The 21,467-nt window shown below is 42.1% G+C and overlaps 1 protein-coding gene across 3 annotated transcripts in view; it reads left to right on the forward strand.

The window, feature by feature from the left end:
• The first annotated feature begins 1,527 nt into the window (after window positions 1-1,527).
• The window catches only part of LIN54 (lin-54 DREAM MuvB core complex component), a 31,108-nt gene continuing 11,168 nt past the window's right edge, over window positions 1,528-21,467 (forward strand). Inside the window, exons 1-3 of one of the 3 annotated variants that reach the window (XM_009993675.1) lie at window positions 8,946-9,667; window positions 16,038-16,158; window positions 19,207-19,352. In XM_009993675.1, coding sequence (XP_009991977.1) covers window positions 8,975-9,667; window positions 16,038-16,158; window positions 19,207-19,352 — 960 coding nt within the window. In that variant the 5' untranslated portion in view covers window positions 8,946-8,974. Of the gene's footprint in view, window positions 1,547-8,939; window positions 9,668-16,037; window positions 16,159-19,206; window positions 19,353-21,467 lie in introns of those variants that run through there. The other 2 variants (XM_009993690.1, XM_009993682.1) reach the window with 2 other exon arrangements.

Genomic DNA, 21,467 nt, shown 5'->3' on the forward strand with positions numbered 1-21,467 from the left:
TCATAAACATAGCACTAAAATGCACTCTTGCTGAAATTGCTGGCAGTGAGCCTAACCTTCAAACGTGCCTACCTGGTGAAGGAAGGTCTGTGGGGAATTTGGTATGGAGCCTCTGATAGAAGTTTTCATGCTTGTTCTTCTTTAAAAGTATTCTTGGTGTGGTATCACTCTCTGTTCTGAATTCTTCTGTAGCCCCACATTAAAGAGGTGTCCAGAATTTGGAAAGCAAGACCTTTATTTCAAGATACATTTTAAAGATAGAAATATGTGTTTCTGAGACCTAGTAACAAGTGCTCTTTACGTTTGTTGTGGGGTTCTTTTCAGTCAAGCCAATCTTACTTACATGTATGTTCATTTTAACTCCAGATTTGTCATTTGTCATGCTTTAATTTTGGCCTCCTAAATACTGCAGAAAATAAAATAGTTTTTTCTTTGTTTTTTCTTTTGGTCTCACCCCGAAGTTTGCACAGAGCATGAAATTGGGAATGCTTCGTTAAATGTAAAGGTCCTGGAATCTACAAACCCAAATGTAGGACTGTTGATGGCAGTGAACACCTTCAGAATGTGTCTAATGATCACAAGAAGACCTCTGCAGTTTTGTTTTTCAGATTTTGTGCTAGTGTATGTTGTGACTGTGACTGAAACGGGCATGCAAACCAAGGGAAGGGTGAAGGGAAATGTTCTGATTTTTTTGTTTCTATTTTATTAGTAGTTTGCATAAAACTCTGCTTGAAAGTAGAACATTGTTTCCAATTCCAGAAAGCAAACGGAACTGTTCTGAAGTGTTCTGCTGCAATGAATACTGTTTTCTGGTTGTTTCCTGGAAAGCTGCTGTTAAGTGAGGTGTGCTAAATATGCAGTGCTGAAAACTTTAACCTCTCCTTGATAAAGCAACCTTCAGCTCTCCTTTTTAAGAGAAAAGGAGGTTGTACAGATGTGTATGGAATAACTTAGTGTGGTTGACAGCATGCATGTGTTGGTAATCAGAGCAGAGATGGCTATGCTAATTCTCTGTTTCTGCCTTCTTAGCCCGGACATGCCAATAAGTTGAAAAATATACACATACTGATGTTTATTTACTTGTGCAGAGCATTGCACTATTAGATGGGTAGGCAGCATTTGCATAATAGTAATGCTTTTACTCCTCAGTGCACTGGTGAGGCTTAGACCCTTAAAGGGCACCAAATCTCCAGAAGAAGATTGATCCATCAGCTTGTTGATCCTGGTGTTTCTTCAGAATGACAAGGAAGTTTTTTGCTTTCTGTGATCCATAAATAGCAAACACTGGAAGTGTTGATTGGAAGATTGGGATAGAAAGGCATATTTGAAATAATAGAATCATAAAATGCCAGGTTGGAAGGGACTTCAAGGATCATCTGGTCCGACCTTTCCAGGTACTACTATAATTTATATGAGCTGGCTCAGCACCCTGCCAGGCTGAGACTTAAAACTCTCCAATGTGGGGGAATCCACCACTTCCTTTGGGAAATTATTCCAATGTTTGACTGTCCTCAGGGTGAAAAATTGATGTCTTGTGTGAAATGTAGTTGATGATATGTTTATATATTTTATTCTTGTGGTGAAAAGGGCAGTGTTATGTGTGTTATAAAATGCTGATTTCTTAACAAGCAGTGAGCTCACATGTATGTGTAATGTAATTGAATCATTTACAATTTCTATGTTCTGTTTTAATCAAAAGTTTAGTTGTGTTTTTTTTTCCTCTTTTCTCTCTGGCTTCCAGATGTTTTTGTCAGGTATAGTATTTTTTGTCATATCTAGGGTCATTCTAGGGTTTTGTCATATCTAGGGTTGATTGTAAAAATTGCTTTTCTAATTGGTGTGTACAATCTAATTTCTGTGGTAGCAGGGTGTGATTCCTTATACGTGAGAATTCTCATGTGAAAAAAACAGCTACAGATCACAGGGTATCTGCTTCTTAAAGTAGATTTGTAACAGTGGTTGTGGTGAAGGAAGAACTTGTGGTCATGTTGTGGGTGTTGCTTCTGAAGCTCTGAGTATGTTCAACTCAATATTTTTATGGTGAAGGTAGTGTGTTTCATGTCAATATGTTTGTAAAGCATTTTGGTTTTGAATACATGAATTTTTGAAAACAAGTAGAAGATGATTATTTTTTTATGGTGTGCCTAGAAGGAACATCACCTGCATGTTTCTCTGATTTTATTTTTTTCTTTTGGCTCACTGTGATTTAACTATCCTCCTCAATATTTCAAGTATTGACAGCAGCATAGAGAGCTTAGGAATTGTTCTGTAGTTGAATAATTGCAAGATGCTTTTTTCTTGCCTCCATTTCAAAGCTGGAAGATTAGGAAGAGGAATTGAAACTGCAGTGTCCCCACTGGATCTTACTTGGATCCATCTTTTGTGGCAGCTTCCATCTACTTGAGGCTTGGTAATTTTAAACTGTTTAATCTCTAAGTATTAAAAGGAAGAAAGAGATTTTTTTCCAGCCCAGCATCCTTACAAATCACCACTACTGGAGAGGGCAGATAAGTAGAAGCTGGAAAATTTGAAAAGCATTTAAGCACATAAAATTTGATTGCAGGTTGCTGGCAGCATCTCCTGCTTCTCACATAAGTCATCCATTCTGTGTTTCCCCTACTTCCTTGTGCCTTTGGTCAAATGAGCGGATATAGGAGTGAAATGAATTCAAATGTTAAATATTTACTAGTTAGGAAATGTGTTGATTTTATTAATATAACTTGTGACTATTGTGGGATTTTTGCATTTTAAAAATCCTCAAATCTGAGCCTTAGTCTGCTGACAGTCCCCAGCTCCACCTTTACTTGGTGATGCTGTCACATCTTTTTCTCAGCAAGGGAGATGTCAGATGTCACCAGTACCCTTTTGTACTGGTGAGCTGGTGGTACTGTTTGCTTCTGGGGTTTCCCCCACACTTGTGTTTAGAGACCCTTGTACTTGCCATGAACAATCACTTGTTAGGTTGTTCACTATTACTTTTCTGCCATTCATGTGACCCTAGTTTCCAGCCTCCTTGACTGCCAGCTAGCTTAGTTAATCCCTTGAGAGATGCTGCAACTATTGTTGTTCTTCCTTTCACTTCACATATTATTAGGCATACGCCTTGATTCTCTTAAAAGCTGATAATATCTTCTTAACTTTATTGATTTTTTGGAAAAGACTTGGCATTTTGATGCACCAGGGGTGTGTGCAGGCACTTGTAAGTCCCTTATTGCAAGGATTCTGGTTTTCTGTTTTTCGGGACTTGCAAGTTTTCTCCATTAGATCTCTCAAGAATAGAATGGTAGTAATGAATATATGGTCATATTTCCATCTTGTGGTTAGTGATATGGTATCTAGTTTCACATGTGCTAGACACGTCCACATGATTTGTCTCCTGGACGGTCACCCTAGTGGTGACCTCTTGAGGGTATGGATTTTTGGTGGCATTTCATCGTTCCTCTTCATTCTTCTTTCAGAGGGTTTTTGCAGTTCCTAGCTCTGAAAATCAAATATTTGTCCTTGCTGGCTCTTAATCATGCCACACTTAGTGTGTGCATCTATCTCAGCTTTAAAGAACTACTACTAGCTCTATGTCTGGCAAAGATACTCGGACTCAGTTAGCATCTGCTTAGCATGCAGCAACATCAGTTTTACTGATCCCAAGAGAATGCCTGCTATTTTAGGTGCTATATTTGATTTAATTAATTAATGAAGCTTTTGGGTTTTTAGCACTTTGAGATACATGGTCACACAAAACCTGTTCCTGTTTTGATTTCTCTATTTTCTGGTGAAAGTGACACTTGAAGAATTCCTTCCAAATTAACGTTGTCAGTGACTTGAGGCCAAACCTGTCAAGTTTTAGCAGACTCTTCCCATGACCGGGCACTGCTAGGCCTGTGCTGTGTACTGATAAGAAAACAGGAAAGGGTTCAAGAGGGAGTGGAATTTACTTGAGTCCAGCAGTGGGCTACAAGGATGATTAAAGGACTGGAAGGCCTGTCTGATAAGTAAAGGCTGAGAGACCTGGGGCTGTTTAGTGTGGAGAAGAGAAGACAGAGGAGCACTGGAACAGGCTGTCCAGAGATTCTGTGGAGTCTCTTCTGGAGACTTTCAAGACCCATCTGGATGTGCTTCTGTGTGACCTGCCCTTGGTTGATCCTGCTCTGGCAGGGGGGTTGGACTCAATGATCTCCAGAGGTCCTTCCCAAGCCTAACCATTCTGTGATTCTGTGAAGAGGACAGCTCATGGGGCCACAAATGGTGATAAGTCCCTTGCTCCTCTGCTTCATTCCCATGAACTTGCTCATGTGCTGTGCTATCCTAGGACATCCTGCAAAGCTGGTCTCGGCAGCCTTCTTTCTGAGTAATCTGAATTTCTGAACAGTTTTCCTTGCAGTATGTAGCCTTGCTGATGCTTTTGTAACAAATCCTCATCTAAGTGCTGCAACTGCTCATGCTTGCAGACAGGAGGGTGAGCTATTCTTATCTTGGTGAAATGGGGGCGTTTTTAGAGAGAGAATAAGATGCAGTTAGTCACTGTAAAATGCAGGCATTGTTATAACTTGCATTTTGTTTACTTGTTAGCAGACCAATGAACTTCATGGATTCTTTGAATTTTCATGTTTAATGTGGCTGCTTTGCATGTTTTATTGACAGAAGTTGATCTCCACACTTAAACAGTGTTAGTTTCTGAAGGATTCTGCTCTGACACACTAATGATAGAAAAAGAAATATAAATCGAAGATCACAGGTACCTGCCAGTTCTATTTTTTTTTTTGGCCAACATTTGCTTTCTTTATCTTCTTCCTTATAAATCCTCTTTACCATTTCTGACATACATATTTCTATTCTTATTTGTGAATATTGAGTATAAAGGTTTGTACTACAGGTGAGGTGATCAGAACTGGTTCATTCAAGTTGAGCTTTTGTCCCTGCCCTCCTTCTAACAGTACTCAGCACTTCTCAAAGTTGTTGCTCCAAGACTTATGTTTATATACTTTAGTCCCTGTTTTTTTTATGTGCATTTAGCTGGTTGGGTGTCCTGAGCTATGTTGGGACAGTATTTTTCTAAACAAGTCTTCATCACATTAATTTCTTCTTGACCTTGAAATTAGGAGTATGGCCATTATTTTGTAGGCTAAAATTATCTACGTAGTAATCTGATGCTACAATTTTTGTGGAATTCCCCAGTCTTATAGTCTGACAAAGTCTTCCATTTTCTTCTACATTTTGTTACTGATGTAAAAGCTTTTCTAGTAGCAGTTTGTGTCCCTGTTCAGTGTTTAGGCTTTCCTAACCTGATCCCTGGCTACTCAGACAATTTCTGTGTTCCTCCAAGGCTGCTGGTTTATACCTCCACCCTCTCTAGGCTTCCCTTTTATGTCTGAGTTTGTCCAGGAGCTCCGTGTTCATCCATCCAAGCCTCCTGTTGTTTGTTCTTTGTTGAAATGCATTGCTCCTAAGCTTGGAGATGATCCTTGAATATTAACCAGCTCTTTTGTGCTCCTTTTGATTTCAGGGATTTATCTCATGGTACTCTACCAAGCAGACCCCTGAAGAGGCCAAAGTCTGCTCTCCTGAAGTGCAGGGTAGTGAGCTTGCTGTGAACCTGTCTTGTTGCCCTAAGAGTTTTGAATTCCACCATCTCATGGTCACTGCAGCTAAGGCTGCCCTTGAGCTTCACATTCCCCACCAGCCCCTCCTTGTTGGCAAGAGCTATGTCCAGCATAGCACCTCTCCTCATTGGCTCCTCTATCATTTGGAGAAGGAAGTTGTCATCCATGAATTTTAGGAACCTTCTGAATTGTTGATGCCTTGCTGTGTTTTCCTTCCAGCAGATAGTGGGGTGGTTTAAGTCCTGCGTGAGGACCAGGGCTTGTGTGAGGTTAATCCTATCTGTCTATCAAGGGCCTCATTTACTCTGTTTTCCTTGTCTGGTGGTCTGTAGCAAACCTCTACTATAATGTCGCCTGTCCCTGCCCTCCCTTCAGTACTGACCCATAAGTTCTCAGCCACACCCAGGTGGACCCCAACAGGTCATTGATGTAGAGGGTGACACCCCCTCCTCCCTTGTCTGTTCTTTCTAAAAAGCCTGTGTCTGTCTATTCCAACACTCAAGTCATAGGAGTCATACCACCATGTCTCCATGATATCAGTGAGATCCCTGCAGGCATGTGCACATGCCTCACTCATTTTGTTTATTCCCCATGTCGCGGACATTTGCATAGAGACATTTAAGTTGGGCCCCCAGTGAAGCTGACTTACTGGCTCTAATTCCTTTGAGGTATTTCTCTGGTGGTGCCCTGTTGGCTCCTATTACATCAGGAGCCCTTTGCTCTTCTCTAAGACTTTGTGTGCTCCAGTATATCCAGCTCCAGTATATCCTCCAGTTAGCAGGTTGAGGGCTCTTGTTAGCACCCTGTCCCTCTAATCTAGTCATGTCATCCCACAGGTTGTCACAAGGAAGCCTGTTACTTTTACCCTTCCCCTTCAAACCTAGTTTAGAGCTCTGTCAATGAGCCCTATAAACTTCTAAGCAAAGAACCTCTTTTTACACCTTGAGAAAGGTAAATCCCATTCAATGGCAGCAAGCCTGGTGCCATGTAGGCCATCCCACTATCAAAAAATCCACAATTGTGGTGACACCAGCCATGGAACCAGGTATTAATAGAAAGGAAAAATAACCTGTGCACCAGCTTGTCTCAAGGTCCTGAAGTCTCTTTTGGTCACGCTTGAGCTTCATTGCCACCCACATGGAAGATAAGTAATGGGTGATAGTCCAAGGGTTGCACTAGCCTAGAAAGCTTCCTAGTGTCCTTAACCTGGGCCCCAGGGAGGCAGCAGAATTCCCCGAGGGTCTGTCTGTTATATTGCACCCTCTGTTTCCCTTGGAAGGGAATTGCCTACAACTGTAACCTGTCTTGTCTTCCTGGTGGAGGGGGTTGTGATATGGGCAGTAGCCTTTTCTGACATGGGCAACACCTCTGGTGTAGATGGACCATCATCCTTGGACTGGCTTTCCACATCCAGAGCCTCATACCTATTGTACAGAGGCCCCTCCTTTTTGAACATGGAGACAATCATTGGATCATGGTTGACCCTAGGAGTCAAACTTGTGCTCCAAGCCCCTTGTGCTTGTCAGTGTAGAAAAGGATGATTGTGGTGGTGGTTTTTTGTCTGAGATAGTTTGGAGATTTAAGATGTAAGAGAAGCCCATGCAGGTTGATGAGGAGACAGTAAAGCAACACAGCTGAGGAGGAGAGCTGGCCTTAACATGTGCTGGAACAGCTACCTTTTACTACTCCTATTTTTGTGTAGCCTTGTCTGGAGGTAACCAGTTGGACTTCCAAGATAGCAATGCAATACTGTTACTGATGTGTCCTTTGGAGGAAGCTGTTCTGTCCCATGCTAGTGCCCAGGGCTGGCATCACTGTAAGCTGAACTTTGGAAGAAATGCTTCCTAAAGGAGGTATTTCTGGCAGTGACATCAGGTGACTTTGTATATCTAAATGCCTGCCAATAAATGAGCTGTGTGACTGTCAGTCATCTCAACAAGTTCTTACATAGCTTGGGCTTCTAAAGTACCCTGGCAGCTGGATATGGGTTGTACTCTGGAGGTGAGGGGAATCAGGGTGCCACCCTTCACAGTCAGGACATCCATGGACTGCTCCAGCACAGCCTCCTGAGCTCAGCATGGGAACTAAGTAGCTTATAGCAGGGATTTTTTTCCCCATCCTTCTACCTTGTGGGTGAAATGCCACTGATCTGTGGGTAACTGCTGTGCAAAGTGGAATCACAACGTCTTGGGAGGAATCAATGTCACTTCAGCATTTGGTTAGTGTTTTTAGTGGCATTGTTCCTTAATTATGAATGTTGCTTAGTATGAATAACTCAGCCCTGCTTTTCCTGGCAAGTAGGAAACTGAATTTACAATAATCCGGTCCTTCTGAGCTTGTAATGAGTACTCAAGAGTGTGTACACCTGTGCAGTGTGCTTGCCTGTCCAGTGCCCAGGCATGCTGGTGGGGTCAGCAAGTGGGGAATATGGTTTATTAAGCTGATCTGTTTTCAGCCTCCATGTCAGTTTTGGTGGGAACGGTAGATATTTACCATTTTCAGCAATCTTCAAGGTTTCTCAAGAGAGAAGTGACTCTGGCTGTGATTCTCACTGTAGTGGGTTTTTTATTGAAATTACTCTTATTAGCCAGCTTAAAAATTTCTGTTTTCTCACAGGTATTCTTGGTGTTTAAAACGCATTTCAAATTTTTTATGAATTTGAGCATTATGTTGCCTTGTGAATATTGAGGAAGAAAATACTGAGCTGCTCTTTTCACGGTCAGCATAGAGGAATTACCTGTTCATCTTGGAATGAAGGGCTTTGGCTTGGTCCTGGGATGTGTGGGCTGTTGATGGAGCCTGTGGGTTTGTTAATACCCATCAAGAGACAGCTGGTACTTTTTCTGAGATTTCTAAAATGAGGTTTTGGAAAAAATGAACCCCTCTTACACCTGATGTGGATAACAAGTCTCTTGAGACAACCTGCTAATCAATATTGAGGTGTATGAGGAAAGCCATTACGATCTGTTGGATTTTTAAAGCTGTTTAAGTCTTGCTTTATATTTTAGTAAGCTTAAATATCTGTGAACAAGATGTACTGGGGAAACAGAACTTCTTTTTGTACTGTGTTGTCAAGAGTGGATTGGTAATCCACAGCAAGTCAGTGCCTTGATTTGACTTCCATGGATGATGTTGAAGAGGTTTAATATAAATTCTGAGAGTCAAATCAGCTTCATGTGTTATGTTTTGATAACTATTTTTCACTGTATCCTTCCTGTGCATGCACTATAGCTTCAGTCTGAAAAAATTTCTGCTCGTGTATTTTCTTTGATAATATTATTGATAAAGCTTTGAAAATGTATATTTTCTGGAAGCCAGTAACTTTTTAAAATATTATTGCAGTACCTGCTCCTGTCATCACTGCCACAACTGCTAAAATGGAGGTGGTTTCAGCAGAAGTCAACAGCTTGCTCCCTGAGGAAATAATGGACACGGGTATAACTCTGGTAGAAGATGACAGTATTGAGGCAGTTATCGTGTCATCACCGATGGGAGATTCAATTCCCATGGAAACAGAACTGGAAGAAATAGTGAGCATAAGCTCCACCAGTGACTCCTTGGCTACAACGACGGTCACAGTCGCCACCGACTCCGTTTCTGCACTCAGCAATCACTCAGGAGATGGGACAGTGAACACCACAGCCCCCAAAACTGATGCGAATGCAGTGGTCAAGCCTGCCTTTCCAAGTGGCCTCCAGAAGCTCGGTGCTCAGACCCCTGTCACGATATCAGCCAACCAGATTATTCTGAACAAGACTGCCGATATTAAAATAGGCAACCAGAGTATTAAACCAGATGGGCAAAAGCTGATTGTAACAACTTTGGGCAAGTCTGGCCAGCCTATTGTTTTAGCATTACCCCACAGCCAACTCCCACAGGCACAGAAGGCCACGTCCCAGGCCCAAGGTGGAGACTCCAAAGTACAAGGCCAGCAGATCAAAGTTGTTTTTGGAGGTCGGTCAGAAGTGAAACCTGTGGTTGGTGTCTCAGCTTTGACGCAAGGAAGTCAACTGATGAACACTGCGGCCCAGCCTTCTGTTTTGCAGACCCAGCAATTAAAAACAGTACAGGTAAAGTGAGTTATGCTGGTGAAACATCTTAACAACAATTTTGTTGCTGCAGCTGTTGCCCGTTTCTTTCCCTGATTGACACATGGTTGCTTTCAGCCCTTGCAGTTATACTAAAAACAATGCAATGCTGCTTTTAACCCATGCTTTCATCTGTGGATGCATTTGACATTTTATGCCCTTTACCTCTAGGTACTCTCTAGAAACAGTATTTGAGAGATTTGGCTCAGGAGCTCTTAAAATTGAGTACACTGAAGAGAATTTTCCCATTGTTTTCATTTTGTAAAAATAAATTCTACATGTTTTCAGGAAGACTGAATGAAACTTCACATGCCTGGTTTTTATTCAATGTGTATGCTGCTTTACTCATTTAGGGAAGAGCAGATTCTGCCTTTTAAGTTTACTTTGTTTAAATAATGTTTCTGAAAAAAATTTTCCAGCATTTGAAAAAGAATAAAAAGGTTTATCTTGTCTGCCTGAAATATAGTTAAGCTTGATATAGATAGACTAGATGTTGTTGTAGGCTGGACACTTCAAGGTCTTGTTCCTGCTCTCTGGGACAGATCTTGATTATTTGAAACCACAGAGAATCTGCTGGGATCTGAAAGTGTTGAAAAGACTTGGGTTATGGTACAAAGGGTTGGATTTTCATCTGGTATATGGCAGAACTCAATGTGAGTGACTTCACTCCAGTTGACAGGGAGGCAGAAATAAGACCTCATGAAAGTCAAGGGAAAGTAGAACTTGATGCAGATAATGATGGAAAAATATTTTATAGTCTGAATGTAATTAAACTCTGCTAATAAAAAGTAATTTTCTGCATATGAAAAATTGCAAATGTTTAAGCATGTTATCAGCCAAATAGGACATCCCCTGACCAATATTTCATGGCAAGCAAATGTGAACAACTCAAGTACGAAGGGTAACAGTTTTAAGCTGGAAGGAGGTAGGTTTATGTTAAATGTTAAGGAGAAATTCTGCAGTGTGAGGGTGGTGAGACACTGGCACAGGTTGCCCAGGGAAGCTGTGGCTACCATCTCCCTTGAAGTGTTCAAGGACAAGTTGGATGAGGCTTTGAGGAACCTTGTCTAGTGGGAGGTGTCCCTTAAGGTGTTTCTGAATTGACTTTTATTTTTGTACCTTGATCATTAATTATATGGTTGTCAAAGCTTTTCAAAACACTCTGCTCTTGACTGAGCGTAGGAACATTTTAAGAGTGGATCACTTCCTATTAGTTGGCTTCAGTTACTGCCAAGTGACAGAGGAAAGTGAGGAGAATGACTTACCTGTGATGTACTTCTGCTTGCATGAGGTCACCTGTGCCATCAGTGACTGAGATACAGTGACTTGGCAATTGACCTCTGCTAATCCCTAATTGTCATTACAGATGCAACCGGTTCCTTAGTAAAAGCTGTTACAAATGGACTTGAATACACAATGGACTTGTGTAAATCTAGTTAATTGCAGTTTGAGTAATTTTGTTGTTGTTGTTGTGGTCTTTTTATTAAAACTTTCCTTCTACTTGAATTGTTAACTCCTGGCATTCCTTTTTTGTATGAGGACAGAAGGATGTAGAGATGGAAAGCAAGAAGGCCATGTTCAGTGTGTTAGAAGTACCCAGGCTGCAGGCAAAATTATTATATTAGCACTTCCCAGACAGTGCTTTTCCCTTTAGGAAATTACTAAAGTGTCAGAGGAATATATGAGGCTAAGCAGGAGATGTATGTTCTACCCTGTGATGAATAACAGGGAAGGTAAAGCTACACCTTGAGTCCATGGCTTAGAAAATGAAGTCATCCATTTACCCCATCATCCTGAACAAGCCTCTTAACTTTTCAGTGGGTGGAAAAGGAAGCTGTGAATGCTTCCCTGCCTCCCAGGGATCTTGCATAACTTCTCTTATGGCTTTGTGAATCAGGTATTTCTAATGCAAAGCAGGACAGCATTTTGACTTGGTTCTGAGAAGTGAATTGGTCAAAGATGAGATGAAAAGACAAAGAGCTCTCTTCAGTTCTTACATTTTGATCGTCAAAGGAGCTTTTGCAGGTCATAAGAGGAAACTCCATTAGCCTTGCAGTAATCTACTTGTGTCATTTGAAATCTCAGCACCTGAGAAAATAATACAGTTGAGCAAAATGTTCCTTAGAATCTAGCTTCCTCTCTGACTGTCATTTTAGAGGTATGGCAGGACCTTGCGCTCCATCTATATCCAGAGGTTTATTCCTGTCCCTTGGCAGCTCATCCTGTTTTAGTTGAAACCACTGCTCTGGATGTGTTGACTAAACTAGTGGGCAAGTGCATCTGCTTCCAGCCTGTGGCTCCTGCCTGTTTACAGCCTTAAAAAGAGTCGTGTGCCTGCTGGTGTACTGCTTGAGTGCAAGTGCATTGAGCAGGAGCTTGGCTTTGCAGATGACTCTCAACCAAATGTCCAGAGCAATTGCCATTGCTGTCACTAAACTAGTCTAACTGGATGTTGTCTTGATGTGGTAATTGTCTCTGCATTTTAGCAGCTAAACTTGTGTGTCTGTAGCATCACTGCTGCCATGGCATGAAAACTCGTAAGCCATCATTGTGGCTTCATCTCATCATGGAAAAGTGACCTCATGCACTCCCCAGCCTCGGAACAAACTCCCATTCTTAGCTCAGCTTCATCTTTGAAGTACATTGTTGTCCTATTTCTGGAATCCTTGATTTTTCTTATGCCAAATACAGATTACATAGGGTGTGGCTACATGGACAAGCTCTCATGAGGTCATCTAGGGAGTGGATTTATAGTATGCTAGCTCCTTTGTGGTAGCTGATTGTGGATATTCAACCCAGCAGTAAATGCAAGGTAAACATTTGCCTTTTTGTGTATGAACAGGACACAGATGGACAGTTGAAAACCAAGTCCAGCTGTAGGAACTTGCTAGTTTGTCTTGTTTAGTGGAGAGGGCTTAGGAAGAAACAAATTCACCCTTTATTTAAAGATGCTTGCAGATAAATCACTTCTGTAGCAGCAAAAAGGTTGGTTTGTGCTTCTGAATACAATCCTTTTCTTGTGGAAGAGCTTGTTACCCCAGGAAATATTTTTGCAGTCTGATTCAAAGTAACTTGCAGAGAGGATGCTTAGTTTAGTTAGAGGAATAATGTTAAGCTTCTTGTGATTGGTGAATGGCAGAGGGCTCCAGAGAACTTGCTGTTTCTGAAGCATCAAAGGGGTGGTCTGTCATTTTGACTCTCTGGCTTCTCCAAGCTATACTGAAATGGGAAGTGAGTTTCCCACAGATGCTTAGAAGGCTCTCACAGGTGGCTGGGATAGTCAGCTGCAGTGGCAAAAGCCTCAGAAAGGCTCCCTTGGCAACAACTAAGGACAGGAGTACACTGCCAGCATTTGGGGGTCAAGAGCTGCACTTCACCTATTATAACATTACCATTTGAGCTTTGCCATGTTTTGCAAGCCTTGAGGAGATGCACTTGTTTGTTGACCCTTCTTGGTAGGCAAACACTTCACCCAAAAAGCAGGGTCCATTTGTCTGAGGAGGTTATTGGAAGTTGAATCTGAGGGAAGCAGTGTTGATGAGTTATCATTTTGTGCTTTTTACTTTTTTTCTGAAATACCTCATGTTAACAGGTGGCTATGATTTTATACTTACTCATGTAAGTCATTTAAGCAGATTTATAGACTGTTACTGGGAAACAACTGCTGTTGTCCAGAGCTGGCTGTTCCTGCTGTGTGTTGATCCCATTCTGAGCCAGACTTTGCCCTCACTTCAGAGAGTAAAAGCAATAACAGTTGACTGGCATTAATATCTTCTGGCAGATTTCTTTGAGCAGAATGGAGATTCAAATCAAGACAATGAAATGTGGAGAATTTGTCAGAATTTTCAGTGTGTGCAAATTTACAAAAAAATTACTAAGTGCTTGCTTATCAACTATGAGTGCTAACAGAGCTGAGTCCTTGAAATGTTAAAATGGCTTTGTGTTAAATTTGTAAACTGAGCTGTGAATGAAGCTTTCTTCTTCATACAACTTCATGTTTCAAGGTTTTACTTAATATATCTTAAAAAAAGAGGGGGTTTTGTTTTGTTTTTTTCTCTGCTTCATTTAAGCTTTAACTATTGTGTGCCACCTTTAAAGCAGCTAATATGACCTGGGTGCAGCATCTTTGGGCAAATTACCCAAATGGGCCAATGATCTGAGGTGGAGGTTTCCTCTGAGGAGCACTTGAACTTGACTCTGGGGCAGCATTTAGCTTCCCTTAAAGGGGGCTTTTTTTCTGGCACTGCCTGGTGTCAGAGCTGCTCCTTGCTGGCTTCCCTTGGCTGGGCACAGCTCAGGCATGCAGAGGCAGTGCTTGCTTTCCATGGGAGGCTGGGGGGCTCCAGCTTCCCCAGCTATGCCATGAGTGTGCTACTGGGAGCTGAAACAGCCTCAGGTGGGCTCTTGGCAGGGCAGCTGGGGAATTTGTGCTGTCCTGATGAATTCTTCCAATGTTTTGGTGCTTTGCTACTGTAAAGGAGGTGTTTTCAGTCAGCAAATTCTATAAATAGGTTTTTGTGTAGGAAACAAGAGCATCTAGCCTACTCAGTTGCTTCATTTGAGCACTCACAGCTTTCTCAGGCTGTTCAAAGTAGCTGTTGTCTCGGTATGTTTGCACATGAGTGAGATTTCTCCAGTTAGCTACTTGAGTAACAGAGGTGGTTCTGCACCTTGAAGAAGTGGCTCCCCACGTGGATGCTGATGTCATGCCTCTCTGGTATTGCTGGAGTTGGTGGCTGGTGCCCATGGGATGTGGCTTGGTCTGTGTGGTGGGGGAGAGGCATTATGAACCTGACCTATGGGAAAAGGAAGTGTAAGGGCTTCAATGTGCCTTCCAGTGTGCTCACCTGAACTCAGGGAAGATCATAGAATAATTTTGGTTGGAAAAGACCTTTAAGATCATCAAGTCCAGCTGTTAACCCTGCATTGCCAAGTCCACACTAAACCATGTCACATCTACAGGTCCCTTCCAACAGAAACCATTCTATGACTCTCATACATTTGGCCTTGCTCCATCAATCCAGCCTGTCCAGGTCCCTCTAAAGAGCCTTTATACCCTCAAGTAGATCAACATTCCTGCCCAACTTGTCTCTTGCAAACTTTCTGAGGTTGCACTTGATCCCCTTGTCCCGATCATTGATGAAGATATTAAAGAGAACTGATCCTGGCACTGAGCCCAGGGGAACACCATCTGTGAGCAGCTGCCAAGTGGTTTTAACTCCATTTGCCACAACCTTTGGTCCTGACCATCCTGTCAGTTTTTTACTCAGCAAAGTGTAACCCAGTCTAGGCCAGTTTCTCCAGGAGGATGCTGTGGGGAACACAGTCAAAGGCTTTGCGAAAGTCCAGGTAAACTACATTCACAGTCTTTCCCTCATCCACTAAATAGGTCACCTTGCTGTAGAAGGAGATCAGGTTTGTCAAGAAGGACCTGCCTTTCATAAACCCATGCTTGTGGAGCCTGATCACCTAGTTGTCTGTGTGCAGCTGATGGCACACAAGATGATCTGCTCCATAACCTTCCTTGGCACTGAGGTCGCCCCGCTTGTAGGTGGAGGTCATGTTTGATCACTTCCAGTCAGTTGGGACCTCCCTGGTTTTCCAAGACTGCTGGATAAAGGACAGAAAGTGACTTGGTGATAAATTCTGCCAGCTCCTTCAGTACCCCTTGGGGGTCACATCAGCCCCATAGACTTGTTTGTGTCTAAGTGATGTACCAGGTTACTAACCATTTCTCCTGGGATACTGGGGGTCCATTCCACTCTCTATCCCTGTCTTCCAGTTTAGTGGGCTGATTGATGAGAAGCTCAACATGAGCCACTGGTGTGCATTTGCAGCTCAGAAAGCCAACCATACCCATGTAATTTCTCCCTGTGTAGCCTAATGACATCTTTGTTGTCCTGAGTTGCCTGCCCATTCTTCCCAGAGCCATAAACTCTTCTTCCTGTGTTCCAGCCAAAGCACTCTCTTCAGTCTAGCTAAATCACTTGAGGAACAAGTTTCGTCCTGGTTGGCTGAAAAAGAAGTAACTTCTTTTAAAGCTTCAACTACCAAGAGCTGTGCATTTAATTTTAGCATTCTTATCTAAACCAATGGCATGCTAGATAGATAGACCAGCATCTTGAAGACAAGGGGTTTGGCTGTCCTGCTTTGGTGGCTGGTTTTCTAAAGTGGCATGGATGGTATCCTAGTTCTCTCCATAGTGAGAAATGGAGGTGAAATGCACGATAAGCAATAATTCTTCTAATTATGTGAGTATCGCCCTTTTTATTTTCTAAGGTACTTAACAATACAACAGTTTAGATCCAAAATAGTCAAGTTAATTTAAATTTTATTTTCTTCCACCTTTCAGATTGCAAAGAAGACCCGAACTCCAACTTCTGGCCCAGTGATCACCAAGCTGATCTTTGCAAAACCAATTAATAGCAAAGCTATTACAGGGCAGACCACTCAAGTGTCACCAGTCATTGCAGGTTGTACTACTTTTGACGTGTTTTGCTTTAGCAATTTTAAAGGATCTTCAAAGGGATGGTGATTGTGGAAATATTGATCTTGATTTTACGGTCATCTCTGAAGTACCTCCAGCAATTAAAAAAAAGAAGCAGGGAATTTTGTGGGTAAAAGCAAATAATTATAGTTATTGGAACTTTTACACTTTATTTACTTTTGTAATGGAAGTGTTTGATTGTTTTACTGTAAGATGCTTTTACTTTTCTGGATTTTGAGGAGTAGGAAAAGTAGGTCTCGCAGTCAGAGAAAAGGAAACTATAAGTATTTGTAGATACAATATATACATCCACAGGGGGAAAAGAGACACATGCTCTTGTGTTGCTTTTATCTGCCTATAGTTGGACTTAAATGTAATACATGCAAATAACAGGAAAAAGGTTTGAGTGCAAAAAGTTAATAAAGCTGTATTGTTTTTGTTAAGTAGCTCACCTACTTTAAAAATAAGCATCACAGAAGAGTCCAAGAAAGTGGTTAAGGCAAATAAAAAATAGTTTCTCTTTGGAAAACAAATCTGTGTGCCCTTTAAAAAAATGAAAGAACCTGTGAATAAGAAGATTGCTAGGTTTATAAATATTTGAGTTTATAAAATAATAAACACCAAACATGCAACCCAAAACCATTAAAAACTCCAAAAGAGCCACTTGGAGCTGCATGACTTTTTCATTTGGCAGTACATGAAAACTGGTAAACAGGAAGGAACCAGAAAGAAAATAGCATAGTTTTACATTTGCTGTCTCCAGAATGTAAGGAAATATCCAAATCAAAACATAGCTACACAATATTGACAAACACATATGTTATAAAATCAAAGGATTTCCACCATTTAAATCAATATGTTTGAGAATTAAGAGTACCTGTCCCTGAGCTTATGAGAGAAGCATCACTGGGAGATGAAGACAATTCTTTGAGAGGCAAATCTTTTTAAACATCTGCCTTTCTGCACCCTCCCAAACAGCCAGATAACTTGCTAGCTTTGAGGGACTGCCATCGTTTTGGGGAAGGTCTAACACTTGTGTGTTGTGATTTTTTTGTGCATGCCCATTTTAGTGAATCTGAAAATTATTTTTAATTGCCTGGGAAATCCTGCAAACTGAGGTTTCTAAGTTTGAAAGACTTGTCAATACGAGCAGCCGGATGGTGTTTAGCAAGCTGATGGCAAGGGGTGCAGAGTGGATGTAGTGAGAAAAGGAAAGCTGTTGCCGGGGGGGGGAAAATTGCAACCATTGAATGTTGTAGCTGGTAAAATTCCCACAAACTGACCTTTTTCAGGTCACATGTGGCTTTAGCAGCTGCTGGCAACTATCTGTGCTATTACTTGGGCTGCACAAAAGTGAAGGCTATTTTAGAGCACATATACCTCAGGGGAAGGAACCTTTCCATGAGCATGATGGGTTTTTTTGTTAGTTCCAGTTGACTTAATTGTTCTGCCACTAGTTGGGTTTGGATGCAAAAGTTATGCTGGTGTTTGTTGGTTTGTTTCTGATATTGATAAATGGGTGACAGAAGTTGTGGCAGAAATTAGTCTTAGCCAAAGTGCAGCAAAGGAAAGCTCAGTAGTCAAGGACTCTGGAAAGAAACTTAGAAGTATGGGAGAAAAACCAAACCAAAACACAACTCTTTTCTGCTCTGGAAGTTTTCCAATATTCCTAAGACTGGTTTCATTATTTGGAGCTGCTGGTTTTGATGTTTAACCTTTTTTGCTGTTGTAAAACCAGTTTGTAGAGTTACAGCACCCCCTGTATTTTTGCAGGAGTGTCAAATATTCTGTCAGGCAGTGAAAAACCAACAACACAGGAGAAAACAACTTAGGGGTGATTGTAGACAGACCAAACCCCTCTTTCTGATCACTGTAACATGGGTCTGAGGTTTGAAAAGTAAGCTCTCCCCACAGATGCACAAGGGCAAGTGTAGAGTCTTGCATCTGGGGAAGAGCAGCCCCATGCACTGGTACAGGTTATAGGTGACCTGCTGGAAAGCAGCTCTGGGGGAAAAGACCTGCTGGACAACAGGCTGACCATGAGCCAGCAATGTGCCCTGGCAACCAAGAGGGCCAATGCCACCCTGGGGGGCATCAAGAAGAGTGTGGCCAGCAGGTCAGGGAGGTTCTCCTGCCCCTCTCCTCTGCCCTGGGGAGGCCTCACCTGGAGTCCTGGGGGAAGTTCTGGGCTCCCCAGTTCAAGAAGGACAAGGAGCTACTGGGGAGAGTCCAGCACAGGGACACCGAGGTGATGAAGGGACTGGAGCATCTGCCCTGTTAGGAGAAGGCTGAGAGAGCTGGGGCTGTTCAGCTTGGAGAAAAGGAGGCTGAGAGGGGAGGTCATCAATACTTCTAAATATCTACTGGGGGTGTCAGGAGGGTGGGGCCAGACTCTTCTTAGTGGTGTCCAGTGACAGGACAAGGGGCAATGGGCACAAACTGGAACATAGGAGGTTTAACCTAAATATGAGAACATATTTCTTTACTCAGAGGGTACCAGAGCACTGGAAGAAGCTGCCCAGGGAGGTTGTGGAGTCTCCATCCCTGGAGATATTCCCAACCTGCCTGGATGTGTTCCTGTGGGATCTGCTCTAGGGGATCCTGCTCTGGCAGGGGGGTTGGATTAGATGATCTCCAGAGGTCCCTTCCAACCCTGACCATTCTGTACACTGGCAGCAGCCCAGGGAGTTCCTAGAAAGCTGCCACCTGGTTGGGTGTTTATGCTCAGCACAGGTGTGTTGGAGGACTCCATGCCTTAGGATGCTGCTTTTAACAATCTTCAGATGAAGGTCGCAGAAAACTCCATGTACATTTCAGGTTTTTTAAGCCAGAGTAAACTGATTTTTTTATTTGCAATAATGCCAGTTATTTTATTGCTACATCTAACTTAGGGAGTGCCAGGGTCCTTCCTACCAGGTTAATATAGCAGGCATCAATTGCACAATATGCACAGAAAACTACTTTAGAAGTTCATCTAGAAAAAGTTCATCTAAACAGAGGTAACTTCAGCTGATGGTATCTTCATTGTTTATAGGTAAGGTTCTTTCACAGTCTGCTCCAGGAACACCACCAAAGACAATAACCATCTCTGAGAGTGGAGTCATTGGATCATCTTTGACTACAACAACCCAACAGACACCCAATAAAATAGCTATTTCACCACTTAAATCTCCTAATAAGGTAAGGACCTGATTCTGGCTGCAGACTTCTCTCTCTCTCTAGCACAGTGGTCTGAATGGAGCTCTCTCTGTCTTCAGGCTAGATCCTGCCTTTCCAGAGTCTCCACTGCACATCATACTGCTCTATAGTCATGGCCTAAGCTAGATTTTTTTGCATTTGCGTCCATTACTGTGGTTTTAAGTAAATGTGCCTTCTTACCATTCCCTAGCATCCATTCTGAGAGAAGCTCTTCTCTCTTAGCCAAGTGCTCAAATATTGTTTTTTTAAATGCTTTCATAAAGCATCAACAGACTGGCTAAGAGGAGACCTCAGTGATGTTAATAGGTCAGCACTTATTAACCTGTATTGCACTTATTAACCTCTATCAGCCTGTATTGCATAAATAATTTAGTTTTCCCTAATCACATCTGAAGTAAATGAGATTTGCAATGATCCTTCACACACATGTCATGTTGATGTTTGTATTTTAGACTTGATAAAACTGTCATGAGAAGAGGAAGATTGATGGAGAAAGGAGGAGCTGGGGGGGGGCAGGGCAAGATGCACGATGCATGCAAACTAAATAGGTGTAAAAACTAGCATAAGAGTAAAGAATTTTCTTTTGTCTTAGCTATGTAATGTTATACAAATGGAGTAAAGGACTTGGATTTGAGAATTATTAGTGACAGAAGCAACATGAGGAAGAAGTATAAAAAAATCTAGACCTAGAATCAAAATTAGCAGTGAGTGGGGGTGAAAAAACTCCTTAAATTTTACTGTAAGTAATTCTAAGTGTCTTTTAAAAGCAAACAGTTTTTAACATTAAGAGTTCTCTTAAAAGAAAAAAAAAGAAGGAAGTTCAGAAGAAAAAGTAGAAAAGCAACCTTGGCAGGGGGGTGCAGGCAGAATGAGCATTCAGTTGCTGCACTCTGCAGAAATGCAGTCAGAAGACTGGGTCTCTGGGAATCTGGAAAGTAGATTTGAAAATACTGATTCTCTTTTATGTTGTCTGAATCACTAGTGTAAGGTGAGATTACCTTTTTTTTTTTTTCCTTTCCACAGTTCTCCTTGTAAGTTTCCGTTTATGATGCAAAAGTCACGGAGCCAGTTATAAAGCTGTTATTCAGACAATCCATCTTGACAGTGCTTTGGCTTCAGAGGGCTACTTTCCTTAAAAATAAACAAACCAAACCAAAGCAGCAGTGCTAGGTTTCTGCAGGGGCCTTTTGGTGCTGGAAACCAGCAGTGCCTTAAAGTTTCTAACGTGGTTTTATGGTTCTCTTGCATGGTGGGACCCGTGCGAGTTGTGATTAAATACAGCACCGTTCTTGACAGAAAGAACTCATCGTACTAGTGGAGAACTGTACTCTCGTGAGGGGAGGAATGTGTATTTAGAGGGTCTTGTATCTTGCTCAGAGGTGTAAACTGGTTCTTTGTTTTGCCAAGCAGCTAACAGTGGTGTCAGTGGCCTCCCAGCCTCCCAGCTCCCCCCAGAAGACAGTGGGCGTCCCCCTGAATGTAGCGTTAGGACAGCAGATCCTCACAGTGCAGCAGTCAGCACCCTCCTCCCCTGGGAAGGCTATAGTCAACCACACAACTGCCCAGGTACAGACTGACTTTCCTGTGTCTTCTGGTGTGTCTCTGTCTCATCACTTGTGTGAAATTGGAGTGTTGATTGGCAGTGGCCAGTCCTGAGGTGTTCTTGTCATGGTGTTGGCCTCAGAATTGGCAAAAACATGGTCCTGAGGAGCACATACTTCTTCAGTTGAGAGGTGCAAACCCATGCAAAGGTTTGCTGTTGGAAGGCAGCTTTTCAACCTGGAAAGCCTCACCTGGTGCAAGCTCTCATTTCTGTATACTGAACCTCCCAAATAATCTGAAAGGCTCCCTGTTACATGGGGAAGGGTTTTTTGGGTGATTCTTTCTCTTTTACTGGTCTTTCTATACCACTGACTAGGGCTGCTTTCCAGGTGCTTCTGAGGTCTGCAACAGTAGAGTTCATATTATTGTGGTAAAGGTCTGCATAAGCAAGACACTGTGGTCTGAGACCTACAGAATTAGGAAGTAATTAATTTCATGGTCCCATTTCTAGTAAAATGTCAGTGTTTTCTATAATAATGGAAAATAAAATCAATT

The sequence above is a fragment of the Chaetura pelagica genome, unplaced genomic scaffold (genome assembly GCF_000747805.2).
Source record: "Chaetura pelagica isolate M959 unplaced genomic scaffold, ChaPel_1.0 scaffold210, whole genome shotgun sequence".
Classification (NCBI taxonomy): Eukaryota; Metazoa; Chordata; class Aves; order Apodiformes; family Apodidae; genus Chaetura; species Chaetura pelagica.